This window comes from Eschscholzia californica, unplaced genomic scaffold, assembly GCF_041429995.1.
Source record: "Eschscholzia californica isolate CP2 unplaced genomic scaffold, dmEscCali1.0.p SCAF_2, whole genome shotgun sequence".
NCBI classification, from domain to species: domain Eukaryota; kingdom Viridiplantae; phylum Streptophyta; class Magnoliopsida; order Ranunculales; family Papaveraceae; genus Eschscholzia; species Eschscholzia californica.
In genome coordinates, this window is record NW_028238309.1 from 58,327,451 (window position 1) to 58,344,224 (window position 16,774).

At 36.6% G+C, this 16,774-nt stretch overlaps 3 protein-coding genes across 10 annotated transcripts; 1 reads left to right on the top strand and 2 right to left on the bottom strand.

Moving 5' to 3' along the window:
• Positions 1-261: 261 nt before the first annotated feature.
• LOC147559559 (calmodulin-binding transcription activator 5-like) lies at positions 262-10,005 on the top strand. Of its 8 annotated transcripts, none has more exons than XR_015234621.1 (15): positions 262-1,340; positions 2,462-2,587; positions 2,707-2,822; positions 3,365-3,453; positions 3,609-3,654; positions 4,112-4,229; positions 4,451-4,564; positions 4,652-4,710; positions 5,612-5,983; positions 6,364-7,061; positions 7,533-8,079; positions 8,450-8,761; positions 8,846-8,890; positions 9,335-9,397; positions 9,485-10,005. XR_015234621.1 is itself a non-coding variant. In XM_086661449.1 (14 exons), exons 1-13 carry the CDS (start codon positions 1,277-1,279, stop codon positions 8,879-8,881), a joined length of 2,697 nt encoding a protein of 898 aa, XP_086517575.1. In that variant the 5' UTR covers positions 262-1,276; the 3' UTR covers positions 8,882-8,890; positions 9,485-10,005. The 8 variants fall into 8 exon arrangements, 6 of the variants coding, with proteins under 6 accessions (XP_086517575.1, XP_086517576.1, XP_086517578.1 ...); XR_015234622.1 differs by having other exon boundaries at positions 4,484-4,564; XM_086661449.1 differs by lacking the exon at positions 9,335-9,397.
• On the bottom strand, positions 9,153-9,839 carry LOC147559560 (uncharacterized). Its single transcript, XM_086661455.1, has one exon. The coding sequence runs from the start codon at positions 9,837-9,839 to the stop codon at positions 9,273-9,275; it is 567 nt and encodes a 188-aa protein (XP_086517581.1). The 3' UTR covers positions 9,153-9,272.
• A 1,546-nt stretch (positions 10,006-11,551) lies between the features above and the next one.
• On the bottom strand, positions 11,552-14,897 carry LOC147559561 (small COPII coat GTPase SAR1A-like). The gene is made up of 3 exons (XM_086661454.1): positions 13,454-14,897; positions 13,222-13,353; positions 11,552-12,147 (listed from the first exon to the last, which is right to left on the bottom strand). Exons 1-3 carry the CDS (start codon positions 13,580-13,582, stop codon positions 11,827-11,829), a joined length of 582 nt encoding a protein of 193 aa, XP_086517580.1. The 5' UTR covers positions 13,583-14,897; the 3' UTR covers positions 11,552-11,826.
• Between the last annotated feature and the right edge of the window lie 1,877 nt (positions 14,898-16,774).

Consider the following 16,774-nt stretch of genomic DNA (forward strand, 5'->3'; position numbering starts at 1 on the left):
TGTATTTAGCGACTAAACATTTTTAATTTCGAATAAAAGTTTCTTTATTTGTTCATTAGTGACCGGTATCCGCCCGACCGATACCCGGTTTGCCCGACTATCAAAACGGTCACGGACGGGCACTTTGTTGGAGAAAAACCCGAAATGTCCGCCCGTTTTGTCCGGATGTCCGAGTGGACACTTAGGACTCGTGTCCGTTCCGCCCGGACCGGTTGAGTTAGTGTCCGTTTCCCGCCCGTCCGGACCGATTCCCACCCCTAGCTAGAGAGAGAGCAAGTGAGAGAGAAATTTTGTTCATAGTTTTGAGCGGTGTTTAATTTCTCGGTCGTTGAAGATCTAGTATAGAAGGTTAATTTCTATACGGTACCGTCTTGGGACGAACTTGCGAGTTGTGTTAGTCGTCTTCATCTATCCTTCAATAAAGATTTCTTGTTCGCCCGAGGACGTAGGTTTTAAAGCCGAACCTCGTTAAATTATGTTCGCATATTTGATTTTGACATAGCTTTTCGATAATTTTTATAATCGGATCAATTTCTAGGGTAGGTTCGATAGCTTCCGCGACTTTTAGTTCTAACACAAGTAAAACCTTGAGGGTGCGCGACTAAAGACCTCCGAATTAAGCACAAATTATGAGAAGTCGGATGTGTAATTCAGAGGCCTACAAGGCTACAACATTTTGGTAGAATCTTTGTTGTTGGGCTTTATACCTACAATAATTATCAAGTAAAATCTAGGTTTGATTTTGGGGAGAGGGGAATTCCATTTTTATAGCCTAAATTTGGAGACTCGATCTCAAGAACTCGTGAACTTAAGAGGGGTGTCTAACCACTACATCAGAGACGGGTGGACCGTGGACGGGAAGTGGGGAAGTCTTTAATTATGAAGTTCAAAATCGTAATAGATTGTAACGGTAGTAAAAAACGTTTTTTTGCTTTTAATTATTTTCTCTCTCCTTGACTTGACCAATACTAACTTTTATTACACGTCATTAACAAAAAAACGGTAAGACCATTGTTTTGAGTTTCAGCACCAACAATCGTCTCTCTCTTCCCTCTCTCTCTGCAACAGTAAAACGAATCAGTCTCTCTATGCTTCTCTTTCTCTCTCTAAAAGTTTGTAACTTTAATGGTGTTCTTTTTGGGGATTTAAGTTTAAAAAAATCGTAACTTTTAGAGCTAATACGACTAGGCAAATCTGAAGCTTCATAGGGTTTTCATTACGCAGTTCAAGTTCGATTAAATCATAATTTTTTAAGCTTCTTTAGAGGGTTTTGGATATGGAAAGAGGTTCTGTAATTCGACTTGCAGGTTCAGAGATTCATGGGTTTCATACATGGGAAGGTAGATTCAAAACCTGATAATTCCTTTTTTTTTTTTTTACATTTTATTCTCCAGAATTTATTGTTACTGATCGAAAATTATAAACTAATTTATTTGTTTTGGTTGGTTGGAGTTGTGGTTAATTGGGTGTTTTTTATTACTGCTTTCTGCTTTAGATTAAGTTGAATTTGTGATAATTTTTGAGATTAAGGTTGAATCATACAGTTTATTGAAGAACTTATTTGATGAGATCATGAAAAAACCTAGCTGTGTTGTTGTTGTTATGGGTCAGAAAAAGCTATAAATTTTGATACAAATTTGGGTTTAATTTTTAAATAGAAACAAAAGATTAGACCTTTATAACTATAGGTTCACTTCATACTGAATTCATCAGGTTGTCCTTGTTGAGGATTCTTATTTGGAAAAATTGTATACTATTTAGAATTCAAGGTTCTCCGCTTCGGTTCTTTGGGGCTTATCTGACTCACTGACAGTTTTGTTCCTTTCCACAAATCTTGTACAGGATCATCGGTATATCGTTAGCGATTACATTCTATTTCTTATGTTTCTGAGACCCTTTAGTTCAAGTCGAAAACCATTTTTAGGGCTACTTAACTTATTCAAGAGTGTCTGATTAAAATCTTACTTCTTCGGAAAGTACTTAACTTTTGTTTTTGTATGTGTTTTTTGGCTTTATATGAGGGAACTTATTGATGGTAGCCCTTGAAACATAATTTCTACCTTTATTCAAGCACTGCCAAGTATATTACAAAGATTGGTATGACATACTGTAGTTTTGGACGCTAAGCTTTTATGGCCAAAACGTCTGGGATCCTATTTCCCAATCTACACAATTTTAAATCGTGTTTGTGAGCCTGTGGTTTTGGATGATTTTGCTAAAGGTTTGGATGCTTTAGCTTCTCTGGCTAAAAAGTCTAGGACCCGATTTTGCAATCTACACAACTATAAATCGTGTTTGTGAGTCTGTGGGGTTGGATGATTGTGCTCAAGTTTGTGTATTTTCTGGATTCATATATTACAATAGTTAATTAGTTACTATCATTTTTCGGATTGGTTAAGAGATCCTGTTATGCATCTTTAGAAGAAATATTATGTTTATGGTTCCATTTTTCTACGGGCAGATTTAGAAGTTGAAAAGATGATGGAGGAAGCCGCATCAAGGTGGTTGCGTCCAAATGAAATTCATGCTGTCCTCTATAATGCATGTCTATTCACAATCAACGTCAAACCAGTTCACTTGCCGGAAAGTAATTACTCGCTAAGTGTTCTCAATTTCTGAGCTGCATTTACTCGCTTAAATGCTTATTTCATATTCGTAATTCACTGAGTTGGATTTAGTTGCTGAACTACTAATTTTGGAGCTTAGGTGGAACGGTCAAATTGTTTGATCGTAAAATGCTAAGGAACTTTCGGAGAGATGGCCATAACTGGAAGAAGAAAAATGATGGGAAGACTGTTAAGGAAGCTCATGAACACCTAAAAGTAAGATATTTTAGATAAACATAGTTAAACAAGTCTAAATCGTAGTTTTGTTTTTTATATTCCTGTCTGTTGGATTGACCACATTCAAGTAAGATGTTCGAGTTAAAAACTTGAATCTCTCTAAATAGCATTCTGTTTAGCTGTGTCAATAATCGGACACACTGAAATTTGTCAGAGACCGCTGGCCGCTTCAATAGTTACTCGCTCACACTTGTGTTAGACAATAGTATATTTCTAAGTTAGGGAAGGTGAGTGTATTATGCAATAATATTCCACCAAACGATTCATTTGACAAAGAGCAAGGAAGGACTAAAACAGGAATATATATATATATATATATACATATAATATAAATTTCAAATGATACAATTCTGAAAGAATTATTCTATCTCTATGAAGTATGAAGAGTCGGTTTCAGTTTCTTTTGCCACCTCATTATCTATGTTCAATTTTTTATTGGCTGGAAAAGACTTCATCCTTCTCATAAACATCTATTTTCCGGAACGCATGCTTGATTTCATTAACACTGAATACTGATGCAGGTAGGTAGTGAAGAAAGGATCCATGTCTACTATGCACATGGGCAGGATAATCCCAGCTTTGTTCGAAGATGTTACTGGCTACTTGATAAGTATGTATCTTTCAAATCTTATGCTGATCCAGTTGTTCAATATGAATTATTGATTCATCAATTCCTGATATGGGTCTATATGCTAATGTGCTTTCTTGTTGATAAAACTTGTATAATACAGAGATCTGACTTCTGCTGTTCTTTCTTCTTTTCAGGAAATACGAACACATAGTCCTTGTACATTATCGTGAAACATCAGAGGTTGGTTCAAGTCATATTAGCTTTTAGTGTAAATTACCTATTTACCTCCGACCACCCACGAATTGTCGTTCACAAAATATGCTTCCGAGTTCTAAACTTTAAGTCTCTTAGAAAATCAGCTAATTTATTTTTCTTTGAAACATAAAAGCTACTGGATCCATCGGGTATCGATATCTTCATGAATAGTTAAATGTTGCATAACATATTATCGACCCAGACCATCCAAAAGATGGCCAGGTTTGTAATGGCCATGGTTCAAACTCCTATAGTTTAGTTATCGCGATGTTCCATAAAAACCTAGGCATAAAGCATCAAATTTGAATTCACGCTGATTAGGAACTCACCATGACCGAGCTTAAGAAGATATCATTTTCTTCTTATGGCGTCTTAGCTGCTCTCCTTTCTGATAGTTAAAAATGACAACAAATACCTAATGTTTATCTGAACTATTGTACAGATGCAAAGCTCTCCTGTAACACCTGTTACTTCAAATTCTGGTTCATATTACTCGGAGACTCATGCTGCTGGAGTTTTAGTACAGGAAACGGATTCTAGGGCTAATCGTGCGCCTTCTGGTGAGAAAAATATTTGCGTGATCACATGGATAATCATGGAGTTTCTGGCTGTCGTTAGTTCGTTAGTTATTTTACGCTTAACTTATGGGAAATAATACTTTAATCATATGCAATTAATTAGATATTCCGCGACTATCAGATATATTCACAAATTAGTCCTTTATGTGAGTTTTCTACGTCTAGCATTACTTTGTAATAGCTTGTGGCATTTTCTCTGGTAGGCAACATAATTCAACGTAATGAAAAAATGACAGTGAGCAATCATGAAAAGAGGCTTCAAGAGATTAACACACTTGATTGGGATGACCTTCTGGCGAATGATTCCAATGAAAAAGGTTGTACCTATATCTCTTTTCTACATTTTGTTACTTATGTTTGTGAAGAAAATGAAGGAAAACCCTGACCCAGCTTATATGTGACAGACAACGTTTCATGTGCGGAGCAATGGAATCAAAATTTAACTACCGCCTTGCAAAGTAATGTAAGTTCACATGTGTGACATTTAATTAATATGTCAGTACTAATTCCAAATAAGATATTACCAAATTCAAAGTTTGGATATCTTAGATACAAGCACACATTTCGCAACAACCTATCATGTCAATCAATTCATTTCTGGCCAAAGTTTACCTTGAAAATGTAAGGAAACCGTATCGTCATTGAAATCAAAATAAAAAATTGAATATTTTAATCCATCTCCTGGGAGCGCATCAGACATTTTGTGGGAAAGTTTTCTTTCATCTTCAGAATCTATTATAGCTCTTATTTAATTTTCTCTATTGGTTGGTTGCTTCTAGTTCTTTTTCTGGTTTCTTCTCAGCACATATTGCATTTCCAAAAAGAATACGAATACATCTGTTTCTGCTGGTATCATGTATGATTCTTAGCTTTGTAAACAATCCAGAGCTAAGGATCAACGTATTCTTAAATTTGTAAGCTCATAATGTGATTGTGAAGTAAATCTTGTTCTTTTTCATCTTTATACATGTGTTGTATTGCTAGATGGCCATTTATTTGAAGGTTACAGTACCTAGGAAGGTATACCTGGTTCTTAGTTTTTTCTTGTATTTAAGACAATTCCTTGGTGTCTGCTGTTATTTGTGCAGTTGTGCTATATTACCAATATTTATGATTTTTGCCGTAAATACATTTGCTTTTTATACTTTGCTCCTCAATTTCTAATCAAAATGCTCAGGACTCTGGAAGTTAGTTTTCATATTTAATCAAAATCATCAGCTTCAGTTGCTGGTGTTCTTCGGTTGTTCACTTTGCTTTGGGATCTTGTCAGATAATAAGCTGTTTAAATCCTTTAGAACTTGTATCTTTATTATACCTTCTAACTGTAGTGTGTACATTAACTCTTCTGCAACTCTCTATTCCAGAGTTTCCCGTCCAATAATATATCTATATCTCCGTCGTCTTTCGGCAGTTCTGGGTACTTACAGAATATGGATACTCGGACATCAAATATCCAGAGACAAGATTTTGAGCCGATTAAGGAGAACACTAATCAATTCTTGAATGTTGTCAAAGATGGTCTAAAGACACAAGACAGTTTTGGGAGGTGGATGAACCATATTATGACTGATTCCCCAGGCTCAATAGATGAGCTGCTAGTTGAATCCCCAATTTCAAATGGTCATGGATCAGGTATAACTGGGACAACTGATCATAGTCAGTCCCCTGTTCAAGAGCAAGTTTTCACCATTAATGAAGTTTCACCTGCTTGGGCTTTTTCAACTGAAGAAACAAAGGTATTTTTCTTTTTTCTTCGCAATTTTTTAGTATTGAAATCACCAAAATTTTACATGAACTAACATCTCAAATTCTCAAGCGACATAAATAATAAATTAAGTAAATGATATAAGTCTCAAAATATATTAGAGGTAACAGCGTTTCTGGAAGTTGTTGTTCCTTTATGGGCTTCCTTGTATTTGTATCTTGTAAGCATTGGTCAAGACTCAAGAAAATTGCTCATCAGTTAAATTCTAAAATGAGATTTTTCTTTTCGAGGAAGATATTCTTTTTGTCACAACTGAGAAGTTTCTCAAGTGAACATGAACCAGCTTACATTTAAGTTCTGTATCGGAGTCTAGTAATGATAATTTGGCATTCCGGCTTATGATTTCTACAGGTTGTAGTGATTGGCTATTTTCACGGAGGACCTTCACATCTTGCAGACTCTAATTTACTTCTTGTGTTAGGCGATGAATGTGTGCCTGCAGAAATGATTCAACATGGGGTATATCGATGCAAAGCTTTACCTCATACCGCTGGATTAGTCAATCTATTTTTGAGTTTTGATGGCCATACACCGGTTAGTCAAATTGTAACTTTTGAGTATCGTTCTCCTTCTTTACTGAGCAAGGTGAATTCACCAAAAGATGAACCAAAATGGGAAGAATTTCAACTTCAAACTAGGCTTGCTCATTTGTTGTTCTCAGCTACCAATAGCCTGAACATTCTATCAAGCAAGGTATCACCAAATGCTGTAAAGGAGGCTAAGAAATTTGCACTGACCGCCTCTTACATTATCAAAGATTGGGACTCTTTGATTAACAGAATTGGGAAAAGTGAGATCTCATTTTCAGAAGCCCAAAAAGGTCTTTTAGAGATCTCTTTGAAGAACAAATTACATGAGTGGCTTCTTGAAAGAATGATTGATGGGTCAAAGGCCATTTTTCGTGATCAACAAGGTCAAGGAATCATCCATCTCTGTTCAATCCTGGGTTATACATGGGCTGTACGCCCATATTCACGTTCTGGCCTCTCATTAGATTTTCGTGATGCTCATGGATGGACAGCTCTTCATTGGGCCGCATACTACGGAAGGTACTAACGTCTTTTTTTTTTGGCTGATCATTCTCTCTAAACTACATCTGTTTCATACTGATTCTGCTTATTTCTACTCATTTTTAACTAGCTGGGAACTGTGTTAGGTAATGTTCTTTCTCTATGAAATCTGGACTCATTTTGTATGTTAAACGTGAGTTTTTGTATTCATTTTTTATCTAATTGAGTTAGATCTTAAAACAAGTTTGCATCTCAAATGCAGAAGGTTTCACTAGAGAATATGTCTCAATTTGGTTACTTTAAGAACTGATTTGATTAAAGAGACAAAAAACGGGCATCGACACTGTTTGAATATTTAGAAAAACAAAGCACTACCTCAGTTAGCTATTGATAGAGTAATCTAGCAGAACAAAAATCATGTATTTCCTAGGAGATGGGACTGTGTAAACCATTTTCAGTTATAAAATTAGCTCTAAGTACTTTTTGACAAATTGAGATCTTACTTTGCAGGGAGGAAATGGTTGCAGTTCTTCTATCTGCTGGGGCAAATGCAAGCTTAGTTACAGACCCAACACCGGAATTCCCTGGTGGATATACTTGCTCTGATCTTGCTTCAGAAAATGGTTATGATGGTTTAGCCGCATATCTTGCTGAAAAGGGATTAACAGATCATTTCAGACTCATGTCTATATCTGGAAATATCAGTGGCTCCCTGCAAACAAGTTCAACTGATATTACAAACTATGCCAACCTGAATGAAGAAGAAGTTTGCCAGAAGGAATCATTGGCAGCATATCGGACAGCTGCTGAGGCAGCATCTCGGATTCAGTCAGCCTTCAGAGAGAATTCACTAAAGCTTCGTACCAAGGCAATTCAGCAAGCCAATCCAGAGATGGAAGCTCGAAATATTATTTCTGCAATGAGGATTCAACGGGCCTTCCGCAACTATGAATCACGAAAAAAGATGGCAGCTGCTGTCCGAATACAGTATACTTTCCGTACTTGGAAGATCAGAAAAGAATTTCTCTATTTACGGCGACAGGCAATCAAAATTCAAGTAAGCATGTTCTATCAATTTTATCATGACCAGAAAATCAAAGATGTTTTAATAAAGGAAGAAAATTTAATTTTACAGGAAATTGGGCCAAAGTCTCAATTTCCTGTTGTATCTGCTTAAAGAGACCTGTCAATATTTATTAGGCTTGGTCTTCGGGCTTCCTATACAAACCTGTTGAAACTACGTGTGAACTTGTGACCTTATGCCGTTTTTCCAAAAAAAAGGAAAACACTACTCTATCCAAATCTTACGTATGGAGCTGAAACCTGAAACTAATTAATGGATCCTTTCTGAAAAGGAAAACTTGGTCTATGGAGTTTTGGGCCTTTTGGCCATTTAATTCTTGACAATCTTGAATTTTTTAAATTAGGCCGCATTCCGAGGTCTTCAAGCGAGGAAGCAATACCGCAAGATTACTTGGTCGGTCGGGATCCTTGAAAAGGCAATTATGCGGTGGCGGAAGAAGAGAAGAGGATTACGTGGGCTTCAAATTGCACAAATAGAGGTTCGTGTAGAAGTTGAGAAGGAAGAAAACGACGTGGAAGAAGACTTCTTTAAATTGAGTCGTAAGCAAGCTGAAGATCGGGTTGAAAGATCAGTAGTGAAAGTCCAAGCTCTTTTCCGATCACACCGAGCACAGCAACAATATCGGAGGATGAAGTTGGCATACGACCAAGCTGAGGTATGAAGTTTTCTAGTCAAAGTTTTGAAGTTGTAGTTCCTCTTATATAGATCGACTAATTCACTATCACCAATTCTTTTGCAGTTGGAAGATCTTCTCGATCCTGACAACGCGAACTGATATTCAAAGGCAAGTTAGACCCTCTCTAACCCCTTTGAACTCACAGCGCGACACGTTTAGGTCTGTTAAAGTTCATATGTAGTCTTTCTTTGCATCTGTGTGAAGATTTAGAGACATATTTTGTAAAGACTAGTTTCAGGGTACATAATCCATGTCTGATGGTAAGAACAAACTTCCCTCTTGAGGATTTATATAATCCTGCTTAGTTATATCAAAGTATAAATATTACTCATCCTCATCTGACGAATAACTTTCCGTTAACAAGTAAAAATGGAATCAGAAAGCTTTGCATTTTAATATATGTATTTTTCACCAGTCATGTAGGTACAATACAACCATATAATGTTCTGAAATAACCAAGGCACGTATTAACATTGTCGACATTGTTAGTCTAAAATAACCAGTGAGGTACCTTGTTATCAATTTTCTTCTCTTTAATGGTATCTAAACTAGGTTTCCAACCTTTGCCTGAAAACTGTCTACTTAGAAACTCCTGCTGATCTTCGAAAACTTCAGGTAAAAGTTGAAGCAGAGTCTTGCATTCCTCTTCTTCCTTAACTATACCATCATCTTTCTTGTTCAATACAACTTCATTTCTAACAGGACGGATTCGAGCAAACAGAGTAAGTATCCCCTTCGAAGGCATAAAAGATCCTGATTTCAGTACAGCATCGGCTTTTAAAAGAATTTGACGTGCTTCATCGGCTGTAAATGTTGAATTCCCTCTCTTCATTGGAAGCATTAAGTAAGCTTTTTTCATGTCTAGTTTTTTGTCAGCGGGCAATGGTGTAGGTTTGTTTCCATTCATTATCGGATGATATTCGACGACAACTTGTCGTGGGTAATCTAACATTAGCTCTGCAACTGTTAGCGGATGATTGAGCTTATGAACCGTGCCATCAGAGAGTATTAGTTTTCCGGTTGCGTCGAATTTTCGACGTGAAATGAGGTTACCCATTAAGAGAGATTTGAAGAGGTAAGTTATGGATTAAGAGTGAATTGAATTTCACACACATTCACATATATATATATATATATGAGGATGATGGACATGTTGGATGTGTTTGTTAAACGGTTCCAACTTGTAATGGATAGAGGAAAATGGAGTTGGTGACTTTGAAGCACTGACCGGAGCTAACTCTGACCTGCTCTTTCTTGCCTCTCAGCCGGTGAAATCTGACCCACAGAAGTCAAAGGATAGGAATCATACATGTGGGGCCAGTTTTAACTTCTTTTTACCTAATGAGGACATGAATTAGGTTAAAGAGTTTCATGCTTTAATAAGATATGCATTCTGAACAATCACCAAATACAACAGATGATGTATGGGCCAAAATCCGATGTCCAGAACGCCCCTAATAATCCAGACTAGTCAGCCTAGGCCCAGAAAGTAAATCGCTAATGGGCATACCCACGCAGCCCAACTACAACGGAGGCTTACTTGGATAAGCATATCGATCTCTATCCTTTCAGTGTGAAGATCGTTCTCCGTGATCGTCTCTCGCAATCAATCGTCTTTGGCCAATATTACCCGTTGGAGACGTTATGCTATCCACATTCAAGTTGACAGCTGACCACTCAGACACTAAGAGAAAGAGGTGGGCTGTAAAGAGGATCGTCCCACTTCCACTGAAAAACCCTTTTGATTGCCTTTTTATTCTCTCTCAATCACTTTTATCTCTTGCAGGTTTACCTTTTTCCTCTCCCATACATATTGGGAGCTCTTATTTCATATCATAACATAATTTCTCGCTCTCTTGTTGACGGGTAGATTTTTTTTCCTTACGACCAAAGAATCACGCACGCAGTTACTCTGTCATATCACTTTCTCTCTCTTCACAACCAAAGAGTGCATTCACTTTGCCATGTCATTTTCTCTCATCTCTCTCCTAACGATCAAAAAGTCAACAATCATTCATTTTACCATATGTCACTTTCTCTCTCCTATCGATCACTTTATACAGGTACCTTGCATAAATTTCACTTTATGCAGACCATTGTCTGAGTAGCTATTTGCACACTTGTCCACTGAAGTACTTAATGTTCGTTTGATAAACGATCAACTTGACCTAGTCCCTTTTGATCGAAACCACCCCTGCACCCAAAGATCTTCGGGGTACGTGTGTCTCATTCGTAATTGCAGATTAAGCCCAAAACGCTGTCGACGCCCATAAAACGAGGAGAATTGATGGTCTGACTTCAGGTGAGTAGTCCAATTCCTTTAGCCTTGCGATCCGCAATCTCAACCCCTCACAACAGATAATTTCTAGATGTGGTTGTATCACGTAAAGATTTACCTTCATTATTCATCAAGTTGTACTAAACTAACAAAACTAAATCGCTTCGACCTATCTATATCTAAGACTTCCACCTGTCTATCATGGCAGCATGACAACTAAATCATTTTTCAAATCTCCATCTTCATGTCACAAGGAAGAAAGATGGGTTAACCTTGTAGATCATAAGAATGTGGATTAAGCCGCTCACCGAAAAGTGATCTTCAGACTTAAACTCAACTTCCAATTCCAAAATGTCAGGTCTTTTACAAATTCTCAATACCTTGAACAAATCGGCCCCTATTGCTGTAGGAAATAGGAATCAATTTGTTCTAATTGCATCTGATACTAAGGCAACAAGGAACAGAAAAAGCTCCCAAATTATATCCAAGGATTTCTAACTTTTAACTCTCATTATTACTCTTTAAAATGAAACAATTCTAATTTCCAAACGAAAAAACACAATCCAATACCTCAAATAAAACCTAAATTGAAGCAGCAGCTAAGTAAACCACACAGAGATTTACTACAAGTTTGCTTTTACATAGAGCAGTGTTTGATTAAATATCTGTATCTTTCAACATTTTCAATCCAAGGTCAACACGAGAGCCGGCAAGTGATGGAAAATAGTAAGGTGTCGCAAATCTGGGCCCGATATTCTTACCTGTTCTACTTGATATATTGAGACACCCACTTGAACCCATCACCGTAACCCATTTTGCGAACGATACTGCACATGAAGACCTCAAGTGGGCGAACGTTAGACTCGGCTAAGTTTACCTTTCCCTTGCCGGTGGTGAAATTGGTGAGGCCTAAGTTATAGCGGAGTTCGTCTTCTGAGGCTGCATATGGGATGTCAATCTTGTTGCCAAGGACGAGAAATGGAACAGTTGCCAAGGACTCGTCTGAGAGAAGAGCATCTAGTTCCTTCTTTGATTCTGCAAACCTCTCCTTGTCGAAAGCATCGACCAGGTACACCACTGCATCAACCTGCATGAGAAAACCACATGATACAAATTGATGGCTGTGTCTGCAAATTGAAATGTATAAGTAGAAAGCCCAAATAAACTGTCGACTTCAAGTTTGATCAGGTATGGACTTGCATCGTCGAGTCCAGCCAAAGATGACAAAATAACATAATTGATAAGCCTATTCTATTAGCCAATTTAATTTCCGAAGTCCGAACAACTTTTTTTGGATGCAGTAAGAAGCGACTTTGACACACATGTTACCACTCAACCATAGTGAGCTTCACAAATTCTCATCAACTACACTACTTGCTAGAACTAGAAGACTGATTCATTCTTTCGATAATGTTTAGTGAGTGGGCTGCTGTGTCATTTTATAATAGAGATTTTCATATGCGAAAATGGTTTTTGTAATAGACAGACAAGTTTCTTCTTTTATGGATCATGGAGAGATTAGCTTTTCATTTGACTATTCAGATTGAGAACTTTACATCCATCTTGGAACTCTTTCTGTTTCTTCTTTTCAACGGCTTGGCGTTAAAAAAGAGAACACACGTAAGTTGGCTAGAAAACTACGCCTTCCTTGGAAAACTTGTCATGAACTTACCCTGCTCTCCAATGTTAGTATATATCGATAAGAGCAATCTCACATTTAAACTGGACTCCATCACAATTAACCTCTATAAGAGTTTAATTGACATGCTAAGAGGAAGCATAACTAAACAGTAACAATCTAGCTAAAAACTAGACCTGGGGAAACTAGAAAATGGTAGGATGAAATGATCGAAAATACTATACACAAACAAAGACTGCATACATTTAAAAAAAAAAAAAAGCCAAATCCACATCGAAAATGGAGGCTAGATTGAAACATGAATTAACACACGCCCACAAGAGCCTAACAACAGAGCAACACAGGCAACTATGGAATGAATTAAGAAACCTAAATTAAGAACTACAACTCTCCAGTTCAAGCAACAAACAGATCATGAAAAGCAACTAATCAAAATAGCAGAAGATGATAAATTACTAAACACTTCAAACAAATTCATAGCATCAAATAAAAAAAATCAGAGCTTTAAAAAAAAAAACCCACCTTGGCGTAGTAATCTTTCCAAACCCTTCGAGCAATCTGATGACCTCCCAAATCAAAAGCTTTGAACTTGATTTTTCCAATACTCAATTCCTCTGAAGTCGGATACTGGGTTGGTTGATGCTGAACTAATCTCTGTAAAACAAGAAAAAAAAAAAAAGTTCTCAACAATTACAACAACAAAATTGTAAAGATCAATAAAATCAGATCAGAAATCAAAAAGAGAAATAAAAACCTCATCTTTCAACATGTGAAGGAGAGTAGTTTTCCCAGCATTATCAAGACCTAGAAACAAGATCTTTGCTTCTTTCTGCCATAGACCAAGAGATGCGAGTACGCCATAAAACCAGTCGACAAGAAACATGGTTTTTTTTTTCTTTTGAGAGAGCGAGATCAGATTCAAAATCTGGTTTTGATAAAACTCCTCAAAATCCGCCGAAAAACTTATCAAATAATCGATTAGAGAAACAATCAGATCGACAATTGATGAATTTCAAAGTTCATATCCCCGATCTATCACTGAAAATCTCTCCCTGTAAAACCTAGAAATAGAAATAGGGAGAATGTGAGAGATTATATTAGGTGAACAGATTGCCTTGAAAATTGGGCGTATTTTACATGATTTATTGCGTATAAGATCGAAAATATGGTATAAAGTAGAGCAGATTTTTACACCCCAAATTTTGTACTTAGGGTCCGTTTGATAAGACCTCGTAAGTAAGAAAATCCAACATTTTCGTGAGAAAATGGATTTCCGCTGTTTGATAAGACCTCATGAGTAAGAAAGGGGGTGTTCCATTAGAAAAAAAAGGTCGGCAAAAGGGTCTTAAAATTTTCCCATCAAAAAGATGGGAAAACGGTTTTCTCATCCTCAAAGCAAAACGCGTTCTCTCTCCTCCCGTGCTCTCACGCGTCTTTGGCTATCTCCCTCCCCTCCTTCAAAGATTTTTCTTCTCTCTCTGCTATTCTCTTTCTCTACCAACAATTCGACAAGATTTTTAAAGAAGAGTTTAGAAGCAGCCAGGGGTAACATAGCATATTAGGGTATATCTCAGTGATTCCTACAATTTTAAAATTTCAGACTGATATTTCATGGCAGGAAGATGAACAACTAGGGTTTTATTTGTGGTTGTCATGAACAACAAGGAATCATCTTCTTAAAGAATAATTTTGCCCAATCCACATATACTCACACGAGTACCATTGTTGCCTGATTCATGAAGTTTCTCACAAGAATTTGCACTAATCCTAACAAGATGCTTCTGACGTACATAACCAGAAGCTATGTCTTTCTTTCATTTCATGAGTTATATATATCTGTTCGCCAGATTCAGAAGCTAGGATCAGTTGGGAGATCAATTGACTCAACGAGATTTAAAAACTATGATGAGCTAAATTGGGTGTATGTTTGGCCCTGATGGACTTCTTGATGATCCAAGAGGTTCATCATGGAAACTTGTACATGTAGATTATGAAAATGACATGCTTCTTGTTGGGTATGATCCATGGGAGTAAGTCTCATTTTTTTTCCTACTCATAATTTTCTTCACAACACAATTGAGATCGAGTTGTAAAAAGAACATATTTCACTCACATAACCAGAAGCATTTATCACCGTTCTTCATGCTTCCTTCCATATAAACTGAATTCTTGTTAACAGACTGATGAGACTTACCAATCCAAAAATCCAAATCTTATTAATGGTAATTTATCACTGTTTTTGATGCTTCCTTCAATTCTTATTATTTACATGGGTATTGGGAAATTTGGGGAATCTTAATCTCTTTCTCTCTATATGTGTATTAATTTAGGGAAAAACAATTTGGGAAGAGAAGGCCAAATTGTTACCAATTCATTATGTTAATGTTTTTACTGGAGAGAGCTGCTAAAAGCACCAGGAGAAAGTGTTGTTAGCACTTGGGGATGAGATTGACTACGGTCGATCTCCTTTGACCCCAAACATCTATTGGCACCCGGACACTAATCGACCCGTCTGAAACTCAAAACGAGATTTCAAACTCAGATCAATCCGAGAGGTTTCGCACTGGTCCAATCCGAGCCCTTGCATTAGGGTTCAGGCTTGTCCGGATCCGAGACCAGACCGCGAGTAGGGTTTTCGAGAGTGTTTTTAATGGTGTTTGTGGATCAAGCTTCTTTCGCTCTCCAACTACTCATCATAAATCAAGGTTGTTTGGAATCAAAATTCTTTCCATGATGGTTTTACTCCCATTCTCTCTGTAAAACATAGTTTTTTATCTCTCTAACTCCTCATTGTTGATTCATGATGATGGGTTTGGAAACAAAACTGTGTCCATGATAAAGTGTTGATGATTACGAAGAAGAAGAAGAAGGGATAGGCTGACTGGGTGGCTCCCTAATAGGCACCTTGTCTGTTATTGGGTGCTAACATACACTCGACGCGAATATCAATTCGGGTGCCTGTAGCCTCTCCCTTTACTGGAATAGCAATTCTTGTGGACGTTGTATATCCTTCGTAGGCAATGTTGTTGTGAAAGATCACATTGAATTCTGATTTTGATTTTCAACAAAAAATTTCTTTCTCTTAACCTCTAAATAATTTTGAGGAAATTATGGTGGTTGTGTAAATCACGTTTAATTATGATTTTTATTTTCAGCAAAGAATTTCATTCTTGGCGAGAAGAAAAACACGATAGAAGTGGTTAAGAGAATCATGTGAGAGGTTCTTTTAAATAGTTTTGAGTGATTTCATAAAAAAAACAAATAGTGGACGGCCATATTTGTCTCTTCGGTTATCGACTAGCATGTTTTATTCTAATAGATTTATTTGTGCACACTAAATCTAAGCTCTCTTAGGGCTAGGGTGTTTAAAAAATATTGGGTTTTGTTCCAGTGGTATTACATCCGCTTTGAACTTAGAGCATATCCAATGTAAAACTCAAACTCTATAATTTAGAGTGTCACTTAAGCCTTTAAAAGTTTATGTCAAAAGTTTCTTCAATCTATTATATAAAACAGAAGGGAAAACGATGACGGGGACAAACATCATTTTTTAATAAAGCATATTGTTTAGAAGCCCTTTTAGAAATTTAAAATATAGTCCTTCGTAGAAATAAAGTTACCTATTTAAAAAACAATAATCCTTTCCTTCTTAGAAATAAAATAACTAATTTAAGAAAAAAAGAAACAAATAATTTTCAAGGTGTAAAAAAGAAATTAAAATCTCTCTCTCAATAAAATAATAACTAATTTAAGAGAAAAGAAACAAAAAGTAATACAAAAAAAATAATAACTAATAAAAATCTTTCTCTCAATAAAATATAACAATAAATTTCGTAACATTTGATTGATACAAGTGTCCGTGCCCTAGGGCACGGGATGTACACTAGTATTACTTAAAAACTAATGTTTTCTATTGGTATAAATGTATAATGGTACTTAGAGAATCTAACTAAGACACTCTAATCTTGGAGAATAATAAATGATTCCACATCATCATCATGGAGTGTCTGTTACATTAGATAAGGCTTTTATCATAAATTCTAGAAGTCTTAAGTGGCAGTTTAAATTTTTAGAG

Coding starts and splice junctions, on each gene's coding strand:
- LOC147559561 (XM_086661454.1), bottom strand. CDS start 13,582: ATGTTTCTTGTCGACTGGTTTTATGGCGTACTCGCATCTCTTGGTCTA. Junction 13,354..13,453: donor TTCACATGTTGAAAGATGAG/GTTTTTATTTCT, acceptor CTTGTTTTACAG/AGATTAGTTCAGCATCAACC. Junction 12,148..13,221: donor GGAAAGATTACTACGCCAAG/GTGGGTTTTTTT, acceptor TTTCTCATGCAG/GTTGATGCAGTGGTGTACCT.
- LOC147559560 (XM_086661455.1), bottom strand. CDS start 9,839: ATGGGTAACCTCATTTCACGTCGAAAATTCGACGCAACCGGAAAACTA.
- LOC147559559 (XM_086661449.1), top strand. CDS start 1,277: ATGGAAAGAGGTTCTGTAATTCGACTTGCAGGTTCAGAGATTCATGGG. Junction 1,341..2,461: donor TGGGTTTCATACATGGGAAG/GTAGATTCAAAA, acceptor TTCTACGGGCAG/ATTTAGAAGTTGAAAAGATG. Junction 4,230..4,450: donor GGCTAATCGTGCGCCTTCTG/GTGAGAAAAATA, acceptor TTTCTCTGGTAG/GCAACATAATTCAACGTAAT.